The sequence below is a fragment of the Euprymna scolopes genome, chromosome 23, assembly GCF_053919585.1.
Source record: "Euprymna scolopes isolate OS-2025 chromosome 23, ASM5391958v1, whole genome shotgun sequence".
In the NCBI taxonomy this organism is placed as follows: domain Eukaryota; kingdom Metazoa; phylum Mollusca; class Cephalopoda; order Sepiida; family Sepiolidae; genus Euprymna; species Euprymna scolopes.
The window spans coordinates 78,506,470-78,531,286 of NC_136504.1; the positions used below are offsets into that span (position 1 = coordinate 78,506,470).

At 32.8% G+C, this 24,817-nt stretch overlaps 1 protein-coding gene and 1 pseudogene across 3 annotated transcripts in view; both read left to right on the forward strand.

Moving 5' to 3' along the window:
- Nucleotides 1-924: 924 nt before the first annotated feature.
- LOC145246017 (exocyst complex component 6B-like) overlaps nucleotides 925-24,817 on the forward strand; it is a 151,737-nt gene continuing 127,844 nt past the window's right edge. The window contains exon 1 of one of the 3 annotated variants that reach the window (XM_080107831.1): nucleotides 925-1,188. In XM_080107831.1, the coding sequence (XP_079963957.1) occupies nucleotides 998-1,188 (191 nt within the window). In that variant the 5' untranslated portion in view covers nucleotides 925-997. Of the gene's footprint in view, nucleotides 1,189-16,655; nucleotides 16,964-18,530; nucleotides 18,762-24,817 lie in introns of those variants that run through there. The other 2 variants (XM_080107830.1, XM_080107832.1) reach the window with 2 other exon arrangements.
- On the forward strand, nucleotides 20,851-20,987 carry LOC145246336 (U2 spliceosomal RNA; annotated as a pseudogene).

Genomic DNA, 24,817 nt, shown 5'->3' on the forward strand with positions numbered 1-24,817 from the left:
ATTCTGTAGCATCAAGACTCTTTGAACTCTCATTATTCACAAATTCTTGATTTTATTGTAGTCAATAAAAATTAACTATTCATTATTAGCAATGAAAAAATATGTTTTAATCAACAAAAAATACATTAAAAAAATAAAAACATCGTTTTGAGAATTGGAATTTAGGCTAAAATTTTTCTGATTTTGATACCAGAAAAATTTCCAATTGATCATTCCATCAATAATAAACCCCCAAAACACAACTTTCTTTCTCGTTTGCACATGCAGCAAGAAACTTTTTATTGAAACTCAAATGAAATATGAAAGTTCAAAATACCAGTGAAAAATATTAGTGTACACCAAAAATTACAGAAGATAAGCAAATGGCATTAATAATATAATAAAGGTAATTTACTGTGTGGAGTCCATGAACTCTGAACAAGTATTTTTTCAAAAAGATTAATTTTCTACAAGTTGGACCTGATGCAAATGTCGTTCGTAAATCAATTTTCTTTTTTATCAAAATTCTACTCGATAATTTTTCACTGATAAATAAGTATATCTATAAGTTGTCCTGTTATTTGATTTTGAACTGCCATATTTCACTTGAACTTCTATATAAAAAAAACCCACCAAATTTAGTTCAAATATTGATTTATTGCCAAAACTTTTTTTTATGTGGAAGAATAAACTGAGTTTAGGAGTTTCTTTTTTCTATACTTTTGTTGGCAAATGCCAAAGAAACTAATTGCATATTAGGTGACCTTCTGGTAAATGGACGAATTATAGTTGAAAAGGTCAGTGGAAAAAGAAAATAAGTTAAAATTAGCCAGATACTTGCATCAGGAAAAAGAAAAGGAAAAACGACAAAACGAAATTGATGAAATTAGAGGAAAAGTAGGATATTGAGAATAAATAAATAAATAAAGCGAAAGAAAGCAAAAAGGAGGCGGAGGAAAGGACGAACCGGAAGTGGATAATGCGCAGTCGTGTGTTTTGCTGACAGAGCCAGCCAGTAATGGCGACTACTGCGAATCATGGAATAGTACCTCCCACTAAAGTGCCTGGCCATGGCCATTGGAAAACGATGGACAACCATTCTCTGGTCAAGGATGCCGAAATGGTTCGTGAGGAGGCCATTAATGCCCATCATGATCATCTAATCACCGAAATCGAATCTGCCGACGGTCCTTTGGCTACAACACTCAGGTAAAGAAAAAGATTGATGACAAACCCTGTAGCCCTCTTCTTGTGTTGTACTGTTGTGGTGGTGCACTGGTGCACGCCTCTTCCTATTTTGAAAAAAAAAAAAAAAAAAATAGAATAGGAAGTTTTTTAGTCCTATTTTTATCAACAACACTAGTTTCTGTTAGCCAGTTTGAGGTTAATTAAATTAAAACATTTTAAATTTGTAAGTTTTGCTTTTTGACCTGAAGTTTCGGTCTTTATAACGATTTTAATGTTTGCGAATGAATCCTATGAAAATCCATCATTTTTTAAGACCTCGAATTGTCAATTGAAATCACAAAAAGAATGCGATTGAATTATGTTTTTTATTTATTTTTTAAAATAGAGATTATCGTTAATTCAATTAACTTAATTCAGTCATACGTTAAACATTGAAAATACAGTACTAGTGCAGAGAGTGATCCGGACGTAAATAATAACGTTATTATTTAAAAAGCCATTCTTAACATAGGGAGGGGAGGGTGTTTTGTACCTATTCTATACTTCAACCTTACAATTGAATAAAAAAAAATATATCATTAAACTTGGAAATACGATTTAAAAAAATAGCGCGGATCACTCTCTGCACTAGCACCGAAAATACTTGATGTTTGAGTTTTTTTTTGTTGTTGTTTTTCTTTTTAATATACTCAAGTAAAACTTAAATATACCGTTTTGCGGCGGGGTTCTCTTCCTCATATAATTATATAAAATAATATATTACGTGTTTTGTTTCACCAGTATTTACTAGATAAACCTTCATAGTAAAATATATGGCATGACACTTCTGTATGTTTTTGTGGTTGAAAAATAAAGTCGTCGTCATTATTATTAAGTTTACGTGATGTTATGTTTTAAGGGAAAATGTCCGACGGAATGTATATAAAGGATACGCAAAGACAAACTCCACACAACATGTAAAAATAGGAGCAATTAACACCGATCGTCTCTGATTCGATATCTCGATTCATTTACAAAACTTTTGATCAAAAAAGTTGATTTCGTATGACTTGCATATTCTTTTTCTTCGGTAACAAACATAGAAATTGGGAAGGAAAAAATAAATGAACAAAAAGAGGGCCATTATTTGACTCGATATTTCGTCGTAAATACAGGCTTTATCACGAATAAACATTACAGATTCAATATGTATACATTGAATGTCGTGATGGGGGGGGGTGATAAACCTGAAATTTTCTTTTAAATTTCTGTCAAAATATTTAAAGTTTTAGGATAGAGTAACTGTATTGTTTTTATTTTTACTTGTTTTAACTTTAGTACGATTTATTTTTTCCCCTGAATTTTAAAACGCCTGAAAAAAAAAAAAAAAATCATTTGCTGATTTCATTTTGTTTTAAATTCTTTTTCTCGCAATTTTGAACAAACTTCCAACACGAAATCCAATGTATAATGGAAAAGAAAAAAAAAATCTTCCAAAAGAACAAAAATTTAAAAGCTGGTGGCATAATTAGGTAAAATAGAAAGTGTCTATTTCATTATGATGGCCGTATCGGAAATGGCGAAACCGGTGTAACCTCCAGAAAAAAATCTAATTTAAACCTCACAACTTTCAGTGAAATGTTTAATTCAGACATCAAAATAAGGTATGAAAACAAGTTTTTTTTTTTAATCTGTAATCCCGTCCCTTACAACAACACAATATATTTTGTTCAGTTTCAGATGATTATTTTAAGCATATTTGGAACCCTCTCAAAACAAAGGGGGGGGGGTTGTAAGCAAAAAAAAAAAAATATATATATATAAATATTGTTTATGAAAAATAAGTACACTGTTATAAAGTTCATTCTTCTCTTAATAATTGCTGAAAATTTCGTATTGATTGGATAATTATCTGATTTTTAGTAGATTTTTAAAAAGACGGTCCGTCAAAAAGTACTTGCCTGCCCCCCCCCCCAGTTTTGGCGATGCCAGATGCCTAATATATATATATATATATATATCACACACACACACACACATAAAATAGTTTGAAGTTGATTTCTAATTAATTGTTGGTGCTTGTGCATCTGCATCTCTATCAGAATTTTGGGGGAATTTTTGACACCCCTAACAAAAAATTGTGAATAAAATATAAAAAACTCGTAATTTCTCTTTTTTAAAGTGGGTTGTTTATTTTCTTTATGGAATATACTTCCAAAATAAACTATTAAAGTCGTTTAAAAAAATAATACAAATATTATTTTTTATTTTTTTAAAGTGTTTACAAAGTGCATGCGACCCTTCATGCAGCCATTTTGTTTACGTAATGAAATCAATTGAATTTTACGAGTTATTTTTTTTTCAATTTTTTCACTTTAAAAATTTATTAAAATTTTTCTATTGATTCAATATTTACGATATTTTCAGGTTCAATGTGAAATTTTATGCTCTTTCCAATAAACCGACTATAATATTCTAGAGAAGGTTTGTTTTTTTTTAAATTCACACCCCCCATTTTGAAATGTCTATTAAAATGAAAATAATTAATTTTCTCACCTAAAATATATACATCACAAATTGAAGATAGATCAATAAATAAAATAAGCTAATTAAAAAAAAAATAGTTATTTGCAAATTTACCTGTAAAGTCAAAAGTTTAAAACTTTTTTTTTTTTTTTTTAATTAAACCTTATAATTTTCCTATATAGCACAGAAAGTTTCGTTTTATTACAAAAATGATTTCTATTTAGATATAAAAAAAAAATTCACTCTATAAAGTGGAAATAAAATATAAATCAAAATCTCATATTTCTTTGAGATAAGAAGAAAAAAAAATTCTTTGTTTTTTTTTTTTTAAGGCAAAAACTTATAAGTAAAATGTGACTAGTTTTCAGCTATGGAGACACAAATTTCTTCACGCCAAGGCTAGACGGCTAACATGAACGTGGTTTTTATGTTCTTCTATTCATCCGTAGTTCAAAACAAAATGAATTACCGGTTCGGCATTTGGCTAAATAGCCTAATAATGCTTACGTAATGGCGGGGTTTTCAAATATTTGTTTAAAAAAATTCTTTTATTTAAAAAATACATGGAATTTAAAATATAAATATGGATAAATTCTTAACAATGAAGAATGGAACTACCCATTGAATAGTATTTTTTTTATAGGTAAATGATTTTTTATCGAAGCAAGTTAAAATACATTGATTTTAAAGAAAACCGATTTAAAAAAACAAATATTGCATAATTTGCTATTGAACCTGTTATTTTTTTAAAGTTTGGTCTTTGCTCCTTTAATTGAAAAAAAAATTTACATTTTTCAAGTAGTTATAAGCTTCGAAAGATAATAAGTTAAATTATTAAAGTTCTTATCACGTCATTTTTAATGGCCGCTCCTGATGCACCTACTGCATCTGTTACCATGTTATTTTTTTTTTTGATAGTATTTTTGCCGGACCTGAATGAGAATCACCCCATCTATATTAGTGTCCAATCAATAATAATCCATTGTAAAATTTGCAAACAACAACTGAAAGCCATTCTTAACATGGGAAAGTTGGGGGTGTTTATTCCGAAAGCTGTTCGGGGGTGGGTTCTTGTTCAGGTCCGCTGTATTTTCAAGTTAAATTCAATTTTTACGATAGTTTTATCAATACAAAACACCCTCCAATGTTAAGAATGGCTTTCTAAATAATGTCATTATTTCCGTACGGTAATATAAAGGCACAAGTACCTAATTGTTTTATTTTATAATGTTTGGTTAATAACTAAACCATTTAAACATATTTTCAAAGTAACAATAACACAAAAATCTGATTAAAACAAGTGAAGCATGCGTGGTCCCCCGTGAATGCACAGTGAACGAACGAGGCATAAAAAAATGACTAAGTTCAGCATTTGCTCCCTCCCCCAATTAACCCCCCAAATCCCCAGGGGACGTCAAATCCTGGTGGAAATGAACAAACGGTGCAGTTTTAGGCCTTAATATATGTAAATTTGAGTTCTGCACCATGCAAAAAAAGAAACGACTAAGTTCATCATTTGCTCCGCTCTACTCATTTAGCTCCAAAAGTCCCCAAGGCCTTAGCATATTTAAATTTGAGTTAAGCACCATGCAAAACTGCTAATAAATAGACATACACAGAAAATTTTGAACAAATATGGTAAAATAGTTCCCAAAATGGAGTGTTTTTATTAGTCCTAAAAGAGCCCCTGGGGCACACCCAAGAGTTATTTCGAAGTATATACAAACAAAATTATATAGAAATCAATTAGTTACAACTTTTCAGAAAGTTTTATAAAAATCCAAAGCATCAATTTTTTTTAATAAGCACAAAAGTGTCAATTTTAACCATTTTTAACCCGAAAGGCACCCCTAGGTCTGCAACCAGAGTTTTTCAGGAAAATCTGTTACTTTTTTCTCATATCATGTTTAATGTTTGTGCAAAATTTTTAAAAATTCCAAGGCGTAGTTACTGAGAAAAGAACGAATGGATGAGGGTGAATTTACAGGTCCACCCTCTTTTTGAACTCTGGCTGAGTGGAAAATTGACACAACTTTGAAAAGTGAACTTACCTGGTTCATTAATGCCGGTCCTCTATTCTTCTCGATTGCAAAAATATGTTGTCATTTTGCAGCTCAGCTGAGCCTGTTAGTTGAGACTTCATATGAAGTGGTAGTAATTTTCTTCTGAGAAAATTTTCAAATGTTTTTGTTTTGGATCCATTTAAACAACATCCCCATAGAAAGAGGGGCTTAATAACATTGTGTAAGTAAATCCAATATCAGTATTGTTTGCTGATTAAAAAGACAATATTAGGTCAAGAAAGGAAACCTGAATTGTTAAGTTAAATTGTCTTAAAGGTATCATGGCACCTTCTGCGGGTGATTGCCCAATATTAGCATCAACCTCTCTCAAGGACAACAAGTAATCATTGTGCCATATCTTTCTGAATTTTTCAATATACCTGCGTCTTAATTCCAGAGATAAAGTTTTGCTCAATTTGGAAGATCAGGACACAAAGCATCTGATCCATAATTATTGATCAACAAACGAGTTTGTAAAAAATGGGGGGAAAATATCGAGACACTCTTCAGAAGCAGTAATATATGTAAGCAGTCGATTGTTGATCGCTTTTTCCACATCAAAAAGGATAGTTAAGAAGTCAAAGTAGCTGACTTTCTTTCTACCTATTAATTTTTTCAAACATTGTTTTTATCATCCTCTCCCATGCACCTCCTTGCCAAGCCAAATAAAGAGGAATGGTAAGATGACTAATGGAAGTTGACCTGAATTTTTCTTTGAATTCGTCCGAAACAAAGATTTTGGATATGACGCCGAATGCCAAGAGGTTTTTGCATTGTCCTAATAAACATGTAGGAACACCAAAAGGATTGATTGGTAAACCTAATAAATACTAATATAAAGGATTTAGTGCTCATATCCGGTAATAGCTCCAGATGTACAGCACATAGACTCGTGCAGGTGAACAAGATGTACATTTTCACATCTTCATTGTTGTATTTTACCAAAAAATGACCAGTAAAGTCAATACAAGGACCTTTGCCAAACAAACCCATCAATATGCACAAGATGGAACAAACGATATTAATTGAGAGAAGAGAATAAGATTTAATTTCCCTCAAATGGAATAATTTATTTTAATTTCAAATAAGCAATGCAATTCAACAATTGCAGAAAAAAAAACAAAAAAAAGAGAAAATAATCCCATTCTCTAAATATTCAAATCCCAGTTCCACAGTAAAAGTGTAAAAGTCTGAAGAGAAAAAATTGTCAAATTTCAAAATGGTGTGTATAACCACAAGGTGGAATAAATTCAAGTTTTCGCAAAATGTTTCACCAAAGAACTGGACAAAATTAAATCAAATTAACCACAGTAGGAATATATATCCTTTAAAATTGTCTTCTGTTTTTTTTTTTAGACAAATTTTAAATAAAGTAAATATATCCATAATTGAGGCCATTTAAAAAATGGCGCGTTACTATGGTACAGTAACTATAGTTTGACATTTTCTTTTTTCTTGCTATTAATAGGCAAATTTTTATAAATGTAAGTATCTTATTTTGCAACTTTATGTGAAATTAAAACTAAACAAATTACGATCTTACAATTTTAGCAACCTCAAAATTAATCAAATCACAAGTTTGCAATTTAAAAGCAATTCTAAAGTGAGAATTAACATAATCTTACTGCTCAAAGGCAAACTTGTTAAGGATCGGTCATAACTTTGCAATAAAGATAAAACTACGTAAAATCATTATTTCCTCAATTTAAAGCAAATTAATTAAAAAAAGTTGCATTTTTCAACTTATAAACTTCAAATTAAGTATAGCCAAATTAATTAGATCATATTTTTGTAATTTAAGGTATGTGGGAAATTTATTCTTAAATAGTTTAGAATTCTGGCTGATTGAAAAATTGACACAACTTTGAAAAGCGAACTTACCTGGTTCATTAATGCCAGTCCTTTATTCTTCTTTAATGCAAAAATATCTTGTCATTTTGAAGCTCGGCTGAGCCTGTTAATTGAGACTTCATATGAAGTGGTAGTAATTTCCCATAGAAAGAGGGGCTTACTTAATAACATTGTGTAGGTAAATCCAATATCAATATTGTTTGCTGATTAAAAAGACAATATTATGTCAAGATAGGAAACCTGATTTATTAGGTTAAATTGTCTTAAATTGTGACATGTTTGGGCGCCAAAGCCCTTAAGTTAATAAGAATATTAAAATTGAGTCTGACATGCATGAAGGATTGACTTGGAAGTGTAAGTTGCCCGCGCTAGCGGGTTAAAGTTCAAATAAACCAATGAGAAAGGCATTAATTCAAATCAACCAATGTCGCAATTCAAGTTATGTAATTTCTCGCAAAAAAGTTTGATTGTATTTGTTAAATTACTTCGTTATTAGAACGAAAATCGAAATATATTTCATTAAACTTAATTGTATGCACTTGTCAAAATTAGTAGCATATCCAAAAATTACAAAAAACGATAAAGTAAAAAATTAATCGTAAATGAAAATAGTTTTTGAAAGAAATGTTATACATAAGTAAACAGCATAAAATCCAGGAAAGTAACTACAGTTTGTCTTTCTGCAATTAATGGTGGATATCACCTAATCATGAAAATGTCATATTTTCTGTAATAATTCAGTAATATTTGACTAATTGTAACATGACAACTAAGTAGATAACATGGACACAAAAATTGAGTAGATTGGTTTTTAATGAAAATTTACTTTTTGATTTTCGTTCTAATAAAGAAACACCTTTATGAATAATTAAACAAATTGTTGCAAATAAATTATTTACCCACGCCCCTCCCAATATAATTGGAGATTTCTTTTGAGTAACATCAATTTGCAATTTTCGAGTTTACATACGACAGCCATGATGAAATGAATACTGTCTATTTTACCAGCTTTTATTGTTTTTGTCCTAACTTGTTACTTAAAAAATTTTTTTTTTTTTTTTTTCACCTCGAACAAGACACAGTGCCACAAGGATATAAAGGGCTACTATTTGAGACAAAATTTGCAGGGATACCATGTAGGTAGTTAAGCAGCAAGATGTATGTTCACATTACACTTGAACTTTTGCATGTCAGTACAGAGAAGCAGAGACCTAGTAGAGAATTTCAAAGTCGAGCAGTTTGAGGGAAGAAGCTATTTGAATAGAAGGCTGTCAGGCAGCTATGGATCTCTGTAGTGAAGAGGTGGGATTTTGCTGCTTGTCAGGTTAGTTGGGGGCATTTATGTCAACAGGGTACAAGAGCTTGGAGTTTGTTAGAGCACCTTCCATTAAAATACTTATAAAATACGTACAGAGATGCAACATTATGTCGACGGGACAAAGGTTGGAGTTTGGCTGATAGTGTGAGACAGTTGACAGTTCTCTTTTGAAGCCTGTCCATGAGTGAGAGACTAGTAGCAGATACACCAGCCCAAATGTGGCAACAATACTCCATGCATGGGTGAAAGGTGACCTTGTATAGGTAAAGGATACTCTCAGGTGTTAGTAACTTTCTAACAGAGTAGAGGGAGCCCACCTACTTTGCAGCAGCCTCAATGTATTTGTTCTAATTCATGTTCCTTGTGAACATTAAGCTGAGGAGTTTGAATAAAGAGCTTTCATGTATTATTAGTCATTGCTATGAGTGGTTGAGAAGATTTCTTGTAATTATGAAAAGAAAGAAGCTTAGCCTTGGCAGCATTGAATCTTAACATCTATTAAAGTCTCCATTCCACTACAGACTGGAGGTTTCTCTAGGGTTTCTGCTATTGCTTTGGATATGTGTTTATTCATTTCCCGCTTATCTTATTAGGCCATTGTGTCATCAGCAAATATAGCCATCTCAGAGATAATTTTATCAGAGAGGTAATTTATGAATATCAGGAATAATAAAGGTTCACCTGCATTTTTATATCATATTATTTTGACGGACAACCTAACCTGGGTTTTTCTCTTATTTAAGAAAGATTTGCTTATGTTAAGTATTCATCCAGTAATACCATATGATTTAACTTTTATGAGAAGACCATCATATCATACCCTATCAAAGGTTTTAGATATATTTAGCTTCCTCTACCTTATGCACTGCATGGTTAGAGGAGATGGAGTGCTAAGATATCCGAGGAGCTTGCTAGGAGAACTGATTTAACGTCTAAGTTAGTTTTACATCCACAGATATTTATGAATGCGAGCCTCAAGGGAGGAGGCAAATTGGTGTTGTTTGAGTATGCGTCTGGATTGATTGTTTTGTGTTTTTTTTTTATTGAGTTTTCATTTCATTTAATAGTTTCAGTTTTAGAGCGAGAGCTGCTGGGCAAAGTGAATGTGCATGGTCCAAAACATGCAGTGCAAGTAGACCATCAGCTGACTCCTCATCCACAGAAATGTGGCTTTGGGAAAGGCTACCGGAGCTGTGTGACATGGCACTAAAAACATCCCGATATTATACAGCTGATGATAGAGCAGCCGCTCTAAGTGCTTCCAAAGAGTTAATGTTCCTGTACTGTCAGTCGGAATATAGAAGCCAAACAATCAAACCGGTATCTTGAAACCTATCAGAAAAGAGTGGCCCAATCCAATTGTGTGAGCATACATGGCTAACAAGCACCCTCAAGATGCCAAGTTTTAGGGGAGGCAAAAATGAGGGGGGTGATGTTCATTACACTGTGTGTCTGTAATAAGTCCCTCTGATTGCATCTCTGCATCTGGCTAATAGGCAAAGAAGGAGTATGAAAGTGGGTGATAGGCAGAGCCTATCTACTTAAGCAGTGCTGGTTTGCAAACCGATAATTTAAGTCACCAGCTCGAGGAAGGTTGTTGACCAGAACTGAGGAGGCCTCCCTCCCCCAATATCTGATTTTACCGAGCCAATACAGATAGGCATCTGATTGGTACAAGCACAAACATTTTTTGAACAGCTGTTTAATTTTTACGTGTTCAACAATTACTAATTAGCTTTGTGATTATTTCAAGGAAATCAAAAGATAAGATTGCATTTGTTATTAAAACAAGTTGTGCAATGTATGATTTGCCTGTAAAGTGTTAACGTTTTTATTGATTACGAAAAACATTCATCACAAAACAATTCACAAAACTGGTAATATCTATTCATTATCAAAATTGTAGATTAACACTCTCAATTAAATCGCCTATTAATACTGTAATTCTACTTTTTTGGGTGATTACATTTGAGCACTCTCCAAAACCTGGTGGAAAGAAGGATACAAAACAAAAACAATTATTTTAGAATCGTTCAACCTGCCTCATGTGAGTGCCACTTCCAATTTGGATATTTAGGAAAGAGAAATAAGACAGGTAAAATTTATCTTGCCTTTGATAACATTTATTAGTTATATATATTTGTTTATTTACCATAGTAATAAAGCCTGAAAATTCTTGGAACTGTTTTTTTTTTTATTTTTACTTTCTTTTTAGTTTATTTCTGTTTGACTTTTGAAAAGAATAAAGTTACAAAAGATAGAAGTAACCAATTAAAATTTTTTAAAAATGTATTGTTTTGTTTCTAGAATAGAATGAATTGGATCTGTTGGTTGGGGGTTTTGATTGAAAGACTGCATGGATCAAAATTAGAGGCTGTGTCATTTGATGTGACACTGGTCTGTTAATACCACATGACTTCACTTTTCGGAGGCCAGAAAAAGGTCAGAAATTTGGAATCCTTTTCATACACTAGCACCAAATGCTTTATCAATCCTACCACTTTAAGTTATACAGAGGAATTAAACTAAAAATTCTAAATTAGTCTTAAAGAATTATGAATTAGTTTTGGAAGTTCTTAGAACTTTCCTTATGACTAAGCAACAGACATCACTTCAAACCAGCTTGACACAATTGTGAATTTCTTATCCACTTGTTGACAAATTTTGCTGGAGTGAGTTTCACCTTCTTCAACCTAATTATCGTATTCAGATGATTTTGAAAACTAAAAACAAGCCGTATAAAAGTGAAAGTTTCATTCTTGTAAAATTTCTTCTGCTGTGTCGACTATATCATGCCTCATGAATTCATATATGCATTCACTGAGTTTGTCAATCTCATCATCTCAAATGTTTCCTCTGTTATCATCTGATGCAGTGCCTTTCAAGACAACAGTTGGGAGTCACAGAGGCTTTCTTTCACCAGTGAGAGAAACTTCAAGGCTCACCTATACTTTCAGTAAAAAAAACTTTTTTAGGACAATCAGTTTATTAGTGTACACACTTTTAACATCGGAAAACTTTCTTAGGGTCTTCTATTATATAAAGGAAAGTCATTTGTGTGTTTGTATGTCTACAAAAATCTTTCGTCATCCGCATCCAACTGGGTTGAAACCAGTACCATGTGAAAGAGCAATGCCTCAGATAAATAATGTGAAAATGACAAAAAGATTAATTCTGTGGTGATCAACTGGATCACTTTTTAGTAGGGGGTCCTGTTTCACGTCGCATTTTTTGGAAGTTACACTCACATATCAAACTGTTTAAAAAGCTTATTTTGCAAACTCATGATGTCATAAGCACTCGTGGCCATGTGAGCAAACGTGTTTGCTCGTAACTTTTTGCCTTCCCCTCTTTCGCGTTTTATGTTTGAGCCCGGCTGCCACAGTTCGGGCACTCACTTGTTTTGATTGAAAGAAAAATTGTTTTGATTTATTTTAGCCGGGGGTCCAATGCACGGGCAACAAAAATTGCTCAATATCGGGAGAATAGCTTCTCTTCGTATTCCTTTTGCCAAAATATCTGGTGGGGAGCTTGTCACATACTTTTTTTTTTTTTTTTTTTTTTTTTTTTTTTTTTTTTTTGCAATTACATTTTTATGTATTTATCCGTTCTTTATTTTTTAAATTGTTGAGAGAGTAACAATGAAGTTGACATATAATAATGAAAAACTGCTCAACATCGTTAGGTGTGTTTAAATGGAATTTAATGTTGATCCAAGCAATGCCGGGTATCCATGCTAGTCTTTGACCATTTTCCTTAAAAGGTGTTCACATTTGGTTGAGATGATATAGATGAAGCATATCTTGACGAATGTATCCTACTTTCAGATGGATGTAGATAATAACTTTGGCAGTGGCATCTGGTGGGGGAGTACTACTGAAAGGCAATATAGGATAAGTGGTTAGATGCACAAACTACATACCACCACTCTCCTCTTAAATGAAAAAAATCCTATCGGTCCACAGTTGCTATCAATACTTCTGATCAATTTTTCTTCAGCTGAAGATCAGTACCAACCTGGAGATTCAGAATATCCAGCTAAAGTGTGTGCAAGTCAAAAGATTTTTCGTTGTTGATTTGTATTTGTGCAACTATTTTATACTGCCTAATTAACACGTCAGCTACTCTAATCTGGGTACTGTTTGTTGCAAGCATTCTCATCTCTAGCTTAAGTGAACTAGTAATGTGTTGCAATCACTTGAAGGGCCAGTTTCATCCTTAATTTGTCAACAACATCAATGAAAGCGGACATCCTGTCAAATGGTTTTGATTTCAGTCCATTCATTAATATATTATGATTTTAAATATAAGAGGCCAGGAGCAGAATTGTCGGTCAAACCTGGTCGAAGACAGGACAGTCTTCAAGTAACCATAGTTAACCGTTTTGAATGCATTGAATTGATCTAAGACAATCAACCATCATCAATAGACTTTTTGCACCAAACAGTCATAATGAGTTAAAAAGAATATTCACACAAAATCATTTTTGGGTAAAATTTTATAATAAGAATATATTAAAATTTGCTGGAATAAATTTTTAAATGAAAATTAAATATCATGCATAAAAAGAAATTTTTACTTAATTACTGAAATGATTCAAAATAAAAACAAAACAATTTTTTGGTTTTAGATTTCCTGCTGATTTAGTGTTGAATGTGTTCATTTTCTCACTCATTAGTGTAATGATTTTGTGTATGCACGTCATTAACAATGCTGTTAAAGCCTATAAGATTGGACTTTGTATGAAATATCTTAAATCTGTAAGGGTGAGGATGAAATTACACTGACACTAGAACCATTGTCAAGTAGGAATTTCTAGCCATTATTTTCATCTTGTATGTAACATAGATAACATGCTGTAAATGGTTATTTCACCACCAAGTTATGGTTTTTGTTGTAAATTACATTTTCGATGAATTGCAAATTCTAAAAACATTTGTATAATTTTGGTTTTCTCAGCTCTGCTGCAATGACAATATTAATTTGCATTTTTTTTGTATTTTGAGATTAAAAAAAATATTTTTTGATGTCTCAAATCTTTTGTGTGTCTGTGTGTTCGATAGTTATGTTCTGCATTAACCTTCCGCATGCCATCATATTTGTGGTATTAAGCCAGTACGCAAATATTTTATTTGGAGGAAAGTGTCCTCTGGCAAACATGTCTCAATATCTACTTTGCCATATCCTGTTGTGATCCTGTTCTATCACCAGTTATGTGGTTGAACATTTCCAGTTTGTCCAAAAGTCTTTGAGCACATGAAATCTTTATTGAACACATTTTTGTAGAGATCTGTAACCTCATTTACAATCTCTGGCTTGTGCAATATTGTCAAGTTTTTTTGTTGCTGAGAGCAATAGATTCCTTCTGCAGAAAATCTCGCTTGCAGCTGTGGAAATCAAATTTGAATGTTTGTAGCATTGAACAAAGTTATAAGACTAAAATGCAACCAATTCAGCATTTGTTTGAGAGTTCTTTTTGCTGTCATTTTCATTTTCGCAGGCACATGTTGCTCTATAAAAAGCATTTGTATTTTGTGTTTGAATAGTTGTTCTTAGTGACTATTGCATTGATTTATCATTTCATCTTGAGTCACCATCTTTGTCGCAGACTTTATAAATTATGTGTCAAGCAAATAAAATACAAGTGATCAAGATAATAAGGATAATACAATCGTTAAAATATAACATTAAGATGTTAAGTTTGTGCGCATGGTATTTAGGGTATCATGAGTCATGCTTGCTTTATGTAGGCAAAAAGTTGGATATACATGTACATTAATCAGAAGTAGTATTTTATTGAATTGTGTGTGTGACGATTGTCAAGTTTTTTTTGTTATAGAAATAAAGAATAAAATATCTATAGGAATGAAGAATATATATTGTTATTCTAAAATAAAATTATACAGTTTTTCACTATTTCAATTCTATAATTTAATAAGTTTTGGATATCTTTAAAAATTAAAATTTCAGATTTCTCATTTAAGCATAATCTACATTGATTTTTTTTTTTTTTAAACTTTATAATATATAAGAATCGATAGAAAATTGACTCTATAATAATATATACAAAATCTGCATAAATTAAAATATCATAATTAAGCGTATTTTATGACTGGGTTACACCGGATGTTGTTGCTAGCCTAAATGAATGCTTTCGCAGTTTAACAAAAAAGCTACAGTAATATTAGGGCGTCTCCGTTTGCGCTGAACATCCACAGAATGCCAACATCAATTTACATATGAAAGAGTCCCTTGTGTAATTCCACAGGTCCTGCTAGTATTTATAAATGACTAACCGTGCATCAAAAATAATACTTTCATTGCGCCTTAAAACAAAGGTCCATGTAAGATTTTAAACAGATCGGCATAGTAGTTTCAGAGTGTAACAGACAAAGAAATATAGATATTAGATGTAAACAAAATTGTTTAAAAAGGAAAACAAAATTGAAACAAAAATGAAACTAAAAGTATTCCGGGCGTTTATTTATTTGTTTAAAACTGTACCCTCTCCCCACGTTTTGAAATAGAGATTCGAATCGTATTATGGTCGTCAATAAAATTAATAGATTTTTAAGTAGAACAAACCCATACAGTATGTGGTATTATGGTTACTGTAAGTATGAATATGGCGGGTGATTGGACATGCTGGATTTTATGATCAGTTTGAATAATTCTAATTAGACCCAGGCTTGACCATTACTCCTGATCTTAAATGGAACACGTACATCAAATCTGTTGCCAAGGCCGCTGGAAAAATGGTGGGATCTTTCTATCGATCCAGTAGATATCTCACTGCTGATGCTATTCTCTATCTATATAAGAGCCAGGTACGTCCAAGGATGGAATACTGTTGCCACATCTGGGCAGGAGCTGCTAGAAAGGACTTGTCCTGCCTTGATAGAGTTCAAAATAGACTTCGTAGCCTCGTAGGAGATGTCCTTTTCTCTTCCTTGCAACCTCTATCTCACAGAAGAGATGTTGCGAGTTTGTCTCTGATGTATCGTTATTTTCATGGAAAGTGTTCGACTGAGCTTCAATCTATGGTCCCCCCTCACCAAACTTTCACAAGAAAACCTCGTCTAGCTGTAAACACTATCAATAATTCCCCCCACTCTTTATCTGTGCCTAAACCTAAACGTAGATTCCATGAACAAAGCTTTTTTCTTAGAACTGCACGCCTGTGGAATTGTCTTCCGTTTTCCTGCTTTCCGGCTGACTACAATATGGTTGTCTTCAAGTCTAACGTAAATAAGTTCTTGATGAGCCGTTCCATATAAGTTATCAAATTTAACAAATTTTCATTACTAATGATTATTATATTGTCCAATTTCTACTGTACACTCTTTAACCCTTATCCTTGAGTGGCTTTTTGGCCTTGATAATGTGTTGATACCTATGAAAAAAAAAAAAGAAGAAAAAGTCCAATGTGAACAAGTTCTAATTGAATCGTCCCCCTAAGTAATCCAAGTTACAAAATTCCCACTGTTTACTATGCTAAAATCACAATGACTAATGTATACCTATTAACCCTTATCCTCGAGTGGCCTCTGGGCCTTGATAAGTGGTGATACCCATGTAAAAAAAAAAAAAAAAAAAATTAATGACTGCCAATCCTTAACTCTAACTGTTAGACTAACTGCTGCTCAGCCGCCAGTCAAAAGACGTTCGTCAGTTTGTGCCTAATTGTATTTACAATAAATAAAATCGCATGATGGTCGTCGACTCCTCCAAGAAGAATAGGAGGAGGAAGAGGAGACCCAATGAAATCGCGTCAGCTGGTGATGCTCGTTCCACCCTGAGATGCCATCTCCAATTTCCTTCTTCCTTCTGCTATTCGGATTATGGAACTTGAAGTGAGTCGCCCGTTCGCTGATCCGGGATCATCTGATCCCTGTGTCCGGTTGGAGGTCATCGAAGACCTTTCCTCACCGGCTCTCTTGTCTTGTCAAATGGCCGATTTATTCATTGATAGAAGGCTGAGTGACATTTTCAAAGATCGTGACACTTTGGTACAGATCCTCGAGGCAGGGGAACCCGGTAGTATCAGCTTTGTTATCAGGTAGGAACACACACACACACACACACACACACACACACATTCTCATTCTCCCCCGCCCTCTTTCTATTTTAACTAGTGTTTCCTAGTGTTGGTATTATTTGAAATACTATTTAATTTTCATCGTGCCTGCTGTTAATTAAATTACACATGCATTATTATGCAACTTAATATAATGATTTGGTTTTCATGTTTTTTACGGAAATTTTGTATGTTTTTATTTTTAAATTCTTTCTTATTAAATCTATTTCAAGATGTCTTTATTGATAGAAAGAAAAAAGAACGCATTCTTTTCTAACAAATGTCGAAAGTAAGCATTAAAAGAATTCTGTCGAACCACAAAACCAAAACAAGTTACTACTGACGAATTAAAAAAAAAAAAAAAAACACACACACCTCGTCTACTAATGATATTCGAAATACTAATTATTTTTAAAAAGTTCGCTTCTCTCTCGTTTAGTACAAGTGTATTTTATTAATTTCGAATTGCCCATCTATCCTGCATTTCCCATCTCGTGGATTATAATGCAATATCGACATTTACCTTGTTAATTGCGATAATCATAGTAGTTGTAATGACGACATACGATCAGGTGTTTTCTTCAGTCGCGAGAATCTAGAATTACTTATTTAGTAGACATCGTTTTGCAACTTGTGTATATTCCGTGTGTGTGTGTGTGTGTGTGTGTGTGTGTGAGACATTTTACAAATTGCTGCAGTGCTGCACGTTATTGCTTACTACTCCAACAGCATTTCATTCATTTTACCCAGTGTTACTGTTGCTCGGGAGTCTTTTACTTACGCTACAACAGAACACTGATCACTCAAGTTGGTTTTATAGGAGTATTCGAGATCGCTGACAAGGAATCTGATAATCAAACCCGCCGCAAATTTACCGTTTGCATGGTATGAACCCTTAGACCTTGGGACTATTTTGTGCCATTTCACCGCCTTCGGTAGTGTTTTCTTGCATAATACGTTCGCGTTCGATCACACCGCGTAGGAATCTTTCAAATAAGAAAGTTTTAAAAAAATGTGGTTATTTATTTTTTTTTTGTCTTACGTAGTTTTTAATGCTTTTTTAATTGATCAAAAAATAGTTTTCACGAGCGGTTTGCAAAAACATAAGCACCAAACAAATTTGTATGTTTTTCTTTTTTTTTGGGGGGGGGTATTCGATTTACAGATGCTTTGCTTCTGCAGTTTAATTAAAACTGCTGCTAGGCCCCAGCACCACCACCTCCCACCCCGCCCCAATGTAAACAGAATTTTTGTTAAATGTAAATGTCGGCGAGTTACTTACGGAAAAACGGTTAATTAAACTGCAGAAGCACCTGTTAAACTACACAAGTCCTATAATTGAATACCCCCATCCCCAAAAATGAACGAAAAACATAAAAATGTTTGGTTATGATTTTGTAAACCGCTCGTGAAAACTTTTTTAGATCAATTAAAAAGCATTAAAATTACGTAAGACAAAAATAAAATAAAATAAATGAACCACTTTTTTTTTTTTTTTTTTTTTTTTTAAACTTTATTTGAAATGACCGCTTAAAGATTCTGGCATGCCAAGATTCCTACGCGATAAGACACTACTCCACTACGCCCGTTCGCTCGCAAACGTATCATGTAAGAAAAACACTACCGAAGGCGGTGAAATGGCACAAAATAGTCCCAAAGTCTAGGGGTTCATACCATGCAAACGATAACTTTGCGGCGGATTTGATTATCAGATTCCTTGTCAGCGACTTCGAATACCTTAAAAAGCAAATGAGTGGTCGGTGTTCTGTTGTAACGTAAGGTAACATTTACTTTTTTTTTTTTCTAAATTATTATGAAGCTGAAAACCATAATTAATTGTTGTAATCGCAATCTTTTAATTAAATGAGGGGTTTCTACCATGCTTTAAAATTCTTTTGAAAATTTGAAGTATCGATTTAACGAAATATTTAAATGATCGGCTTGTTTACAGAAAAACAGAAATGCATTGTGGTAGATTTAATCTCGCTATTAAATATTAAAAAAAAATAGGTTAGAAGATTTCGCTTACTTTTACTTTATTGCATGTTTGATTTAATAAAAAATTTGATTATAAAAAAATAAATTTTCGTAGTCACGAGAAACACATGTAAAATTGTTTTATATTTTTATTAATAAACAAAACATTCAACGCATTTGATCCGAAATAATATAAGTGAAATACGTAATTCGAAATTGTAACGCTATTTTTTATGTTTAATAATATTCTCTCTCTCTCTCTGTCTGTCTGTCTGTCTCTGTCTGTATGTCTGTCTCTCTCTCTCTCACTCACTCACTCACTCACTCACACACATACACACACACACACACACACACACACACACACACAGCTTGTCACGATTTATTTATACACTAACCGGAGCCTTTGGCGTTGCCCAGGAATAAATAAGGACCCCTGTGTACTCTTGCTTCCAGCCCTATACTCCATATTATTTTTTCTCTCTGAAATTAAAATGTCTTTGCTGTTTATCGATGCCTCTCACACTCACACACAAGTTGTACATTTTGTTTGCAATTGTTGCTGATGGACGATGTAGCCAGATCATCGCTGTCATCCCATCCTCGCCATGCTTCCAACAGTTGTTTGAAACCAATGTAATAAAATGGTTTCTCTCACCTTCCTCGTAATACTAAAAACAAGTCTGCCTGCCTCACCTGTGTTTGGCCATCATGACGACCTTCTTTCGAACGTTGTTGTTGGTTTAATAATACTGCAGCATTTGCTGCATTGCATCAATTTCTTTGTCTAGTTCTTTTTGCAAATATTTTTTATTCAATGTTCATTTTTTCTCGGTTGTCACATAGAAACAAACCAAACATTCTAAAGACATCCTTTTTTCTTCTTTCAAATTTAAATACCCCTCCCCTTTTTTTTTTATTCCCACATGTTTTTATTTTTCGTGCTTATTTTTTTTTTTTTTATTGAGACTCGAAGGGAAATATGGTAGCTAAAATAAAATAACAGGAAAACTTAGGAATATATTATCAGTGAAAAATATTAATCTGCATCAAAAGTTACGGGAAATAAATGAGTAGAATATTTTAATGCAAAATAAAATTCACTATTGAGAATCCACGAATTACGAAGGATAGGATATAGTTTGTCATCTTTATATTAGAACAAGGAAGAAAATCTACAGCAAGCTTGACTTGACGCGAATGTTTGGAGTTCGTTGACTCTGAATAGTAAATTATATTTCATAAAAAATTCTACTCGTTTATTTTTCGTAATTTTCACATACACTATTTTTCACTGATAATTATAAGGTTTCCTGTTATTTGAACCGCCATTTTTGCTTCCTTTAAATCTGATAACCCCAACTATTGCATGAATTTGCTATTTGTCCCCCCCCCTTTTTTTAAATCACTTTTCATCGTCTTCTTTGCCTAAGAAATGTAAATATCCTTCTTCCAACTATGGATTAATAATAGAATAGACTAGACTTCCAAAACTTGTTTGTGCAATAAGTTTAGAATAAGAAAAATTCCAAAATAATACTAGTCTTTCTCTGCTTATCTCAGTAGTCCTCGCCTACTTTCAATTTCAGGTTCAAGAGTTACGGTGAAATTTCACTATAGACCACAGGGTTGTGGAGTCAGTATCCCAAAGACTTCACTAAAAGTTGCCAACCCTCATCAAGCCGGATATATTTTTCGAGGGGACGAATCTTTTTTCTTTTTTTCTTTTTTTTTAATTGCATAGTTGTTGTCCTTTTTTTGCAATTTGTTTTCTCCAAGAAAATTTTTAGTCGCGTGCAATCGACTTTATAAGTCACTCTGTTGGTTTGTGCTTGGACTTTTTGGTTAAGATCAAAAGTCTGTTGTTAATAGATGCTGTTCTTAGCTTTTTAAGCTTTTCTTGGCTTTTTGGCCAAGATCAAAGTGTACTATCTGTTCTTACTACATGCTGTACTTATGTTTGTAACTTTGTGATATAAAGTGGGGGATCACTTTTCTGTATTAATTTAATGTAAAATGATCACCCACTTTACAACCAGTCAGTATCAAAACCATTTAAGTCATTCTCCAGATCATTCAAGTTGTTTTTGAAGGATTCCAGTTATTTTTTAAGCATTCAAGTCATTCTTAAGGTCATTCAATTCATCCTTACGTTCATTAAAGTCATTCTAAGTCATTTACTTTTTATTTATTTAAGTCATTTAAGCCCATTTTTCGGCCATTTTAGTTTATCTTTAAGAATTTCATGTCAATCCTACATTCACGCATTCATTCATTACACGAGAGCACGCAACTAATGGCTATTGGCCTTGTTTTAGCTTGTCACAATTTCTTAATATACTAGCAGAAACCCCTGGTGTTGCCCAGGAATGAATGAGGATCCTTGTGTACTCTTGCTCCCAGCTCCATATTATTTTTTTCTTTCTGAAATGAAAATGTCTTTGCTGTTTATCGATGTCTGGTGAGAAGACAAACCCTACAACATTGTAAAAGAAATCCTAATTCAGCATTAATGTATTTTTCTTAAAATTTTAACTTAATAGACTTGTTTGAGCTTCGTATAGAGCTTTGTTTTCAATTGCATCCTCAAGCAAAGGCATCAGTTATATGGAAAATTATGAAGTGTCTTCATAATGATAGTTATGTGAATCTAATCCTTTCTGTTGCAGAACCCAAAACTCATTCGTGTTGTGGAGTGGTGGGGTTTATAACGTTTTCTACTTATATTCTCATCTGTTAACAGGGTAATGCATCAAAGTTCTATAAGTGTTTCTTTGGAGAAGTGCCTTTTGTAAATTTCAACAAATTTGTCTTATTTTATTTTTATCCGTTTTTCTTGAATCAATTGTAAGACCTGAACAGTAATTTGCCTCCTTCTCTTGCAGTTGGTGTCCATACACCTGGAAAGAATTTCTACACATTTAAATTCAAATGTGTCACCTTCTGTAAATTAATTGTTTGCTAAAGTCGGTGAGTCCAGCTTACCCTATTGTTTTACTCATTTCTGGAAAGATTTTATGCTTTTCAGAGTTTATTAGTGTGAAGTAAAACTTCAGTGGCAGCCAGAATTTGAACGTTGCTGGCCTATTCCATTATATATTTAGGGAGTTTTTCTTTTTACTCGGGAGTCGCCGCTTACCAAGGCTCAAAGGCCACTAGAGGATAAGTGCTAATGAGTGTCAGGTGGTCAGTGAGACAACACTGCAATGATTGTTAGTAATAGAAATTTGATTTAGATGATGGCTCAACAAGAAATTTATTTACATTGGACTTGAATGTGACGATATTATAGTCGTCTGGGAATCAATTCCATGGTATTGCTTCATGAGTAGATCATTCTAGAAAGGAAACTTTTTTTGTGGAATTTTTATTTAGTTTTAGATACAAATTGGGTAAATTGTTGACAGTGGTTGCAGCTAGACGGGTATTTGTTGTGAACGTTTTACAGGGGATGAACCAAGGATTGAGGTTCAATTAGTCACCTGCCATAAAAATAATGATAGATCAGCGATAGACTCTGAACATCTCTTCTTTGAGAAAGAGGTAAGGAAGAAAAAGGATGTGCGTTATTAGTTTCACAACCCTTGAATAGGCTATGCCAAATTCAAATTTAGTATGATCATTTATCTACTTATATTGTTGAGATCGTTATGAACTCACAATAAACCCGCTCGGCTAACTATGGGGGGAAAAAGCTACTAGTCTTCAAGTAATATCTAATGAATAATTTACAAAAAACACATTGTTTTGATATCAAGTAAACCAATGAAGATAGATTTACTATGAAGCAGAAAACTGAAAGAATCCGTCCACCAACATGCCAAATATTTTCTGGATAACTATCCCAGGAATATATAGATAAAGAAGGTTCTTCAGACTGGCTCAAAAGAGGATCACTCCATTATGATCAGGAAATGGTTGCTCAAGATAAAGGTTTTATGACCATTGCTTTTGAAGATGAGTAATAAAAAAAATTCTCCAATAATTTTCCCAGTTTGTTTGCTCTCTATACTCTTTGATTCTTATACTTAATTTTATATTTTGTTTGCTTTAAAAAGTGTATAAAAAAAGATTGTCAGTAGTCATTACTTTTAAGCTGAAGTGTAGTAATCAGAATTCCTCTTTCTTAACAGAATTCTTTTTTAAAAATCCAGAAAATGTGGATTCCTGCAAATTGCTAGATCCTCACAGGGATATGAGTTCTTTTATTTTTTTTAAATAAGAAGAGTTGATTTATTTTCTAAAGAGTTGCTGTCTTCTCTCTTTATTTTTGCGTTGCCATTAGGCCAAATTTTTTTTCTTTCTGTCTTGTTTTATCTTTTGCTCCTTTTTTTTTGTTGTTCTCTTCCTCTTTGTGTCTTGTCATGTCTTCATTTTCCTGTTTGTGACAGTTCATGAACATTTCAAACAATTCATGATGTGGGTGGCACACACACACACACACACACACACACACACACACACACACACACACACACACACACACACAGGCTGTTGGAAATTCATCTTGATTTCAGCTTTCTTCACATCTGAAAAATAGTTCTCCGGGTGTAATTGCTTACCTTGGACGATTTTGAGAGGGGAATAGATGATTCAAAGTTCAACAATAACCCTGTATTTCATAGTAGGCAGTTGATAGCTTATTTTATACATGTAAAAAATGTTGACATTAGATTGAGTTGACAGCAGAATTTTAGCTACACGTGATATAATATGATTTGATGCTACACGTGATATAATATGATTTGATGCTACACGTGATATAATATGATTTGATGCTACACGTGATATAATATGATTTGATGCTACACATGGTATAATATGATTTGATGCTACACGTGATATAATATGATTTGATGCTACACGTGATATAATATGATTTGATGCTACACGTGATATAATATGATTTGATGCTACACATGATATAATATGATTTGATGCTACACATGATATAATGATTTGATGCTATACATGATATAATATGATTTGATGCTACACATGATATAATATGATTTGATGCTACACGTGATATAATGATTTGATGCTACACGTGATATAATATGATTTGATGCTACACATGATATAATATAATTTGATGCTACACATGATATAATATGATTTGATGCTACACATGATATAATATGATTTGATGCTACACATGATATAATATGATTTGATGCTACACGTGATATAATGATTTGATGCTACACATGATATAATGATTTGATGCTACACATGATATAATGATTTGATGCTACACATGATATAATGATTTGATGCTACACATGATATAATGATTTGATGCTACACATGATATAATGATTTGATGCTACACGTGATATAATGATTTGATGCTACACGTGATATAATATGATTTGATGCTACACGTGATATAATATGATTTGATGCTACATGTGATATATGATTTGATGCTACACGTGATATAATATGATTTGATGCTACACGTGATATAATATGATTTGATGCTACACGTGATATAATATGATTTGATGCTACACGTGATATAATATGATTTGATGCTACACGTGATATAATATGATTTGATGCTACACATGATATAATATGATTTGATGCTACAAAAACTGCATTTCGACTGATTGCTCTGTCAATCATTCTGCATCAAGCTTGATGTTTAAAAAGTTTTGTGCTGACAACTTAGGCACTTGAATAAGTGGTCAGCTCGGTGGGCAATTCTAAGACATGGAGAGAATGGATCAGTAATGTGTAACAATAATAAAAACAAAGTTATGTTGGGAGAAAAGAAAAGACATTCAGCTGTTACCAAGTTTCGTTTGAGGAACTTTGAAATTAACTTTGTGCTTTTCTTTTAGAATTGGG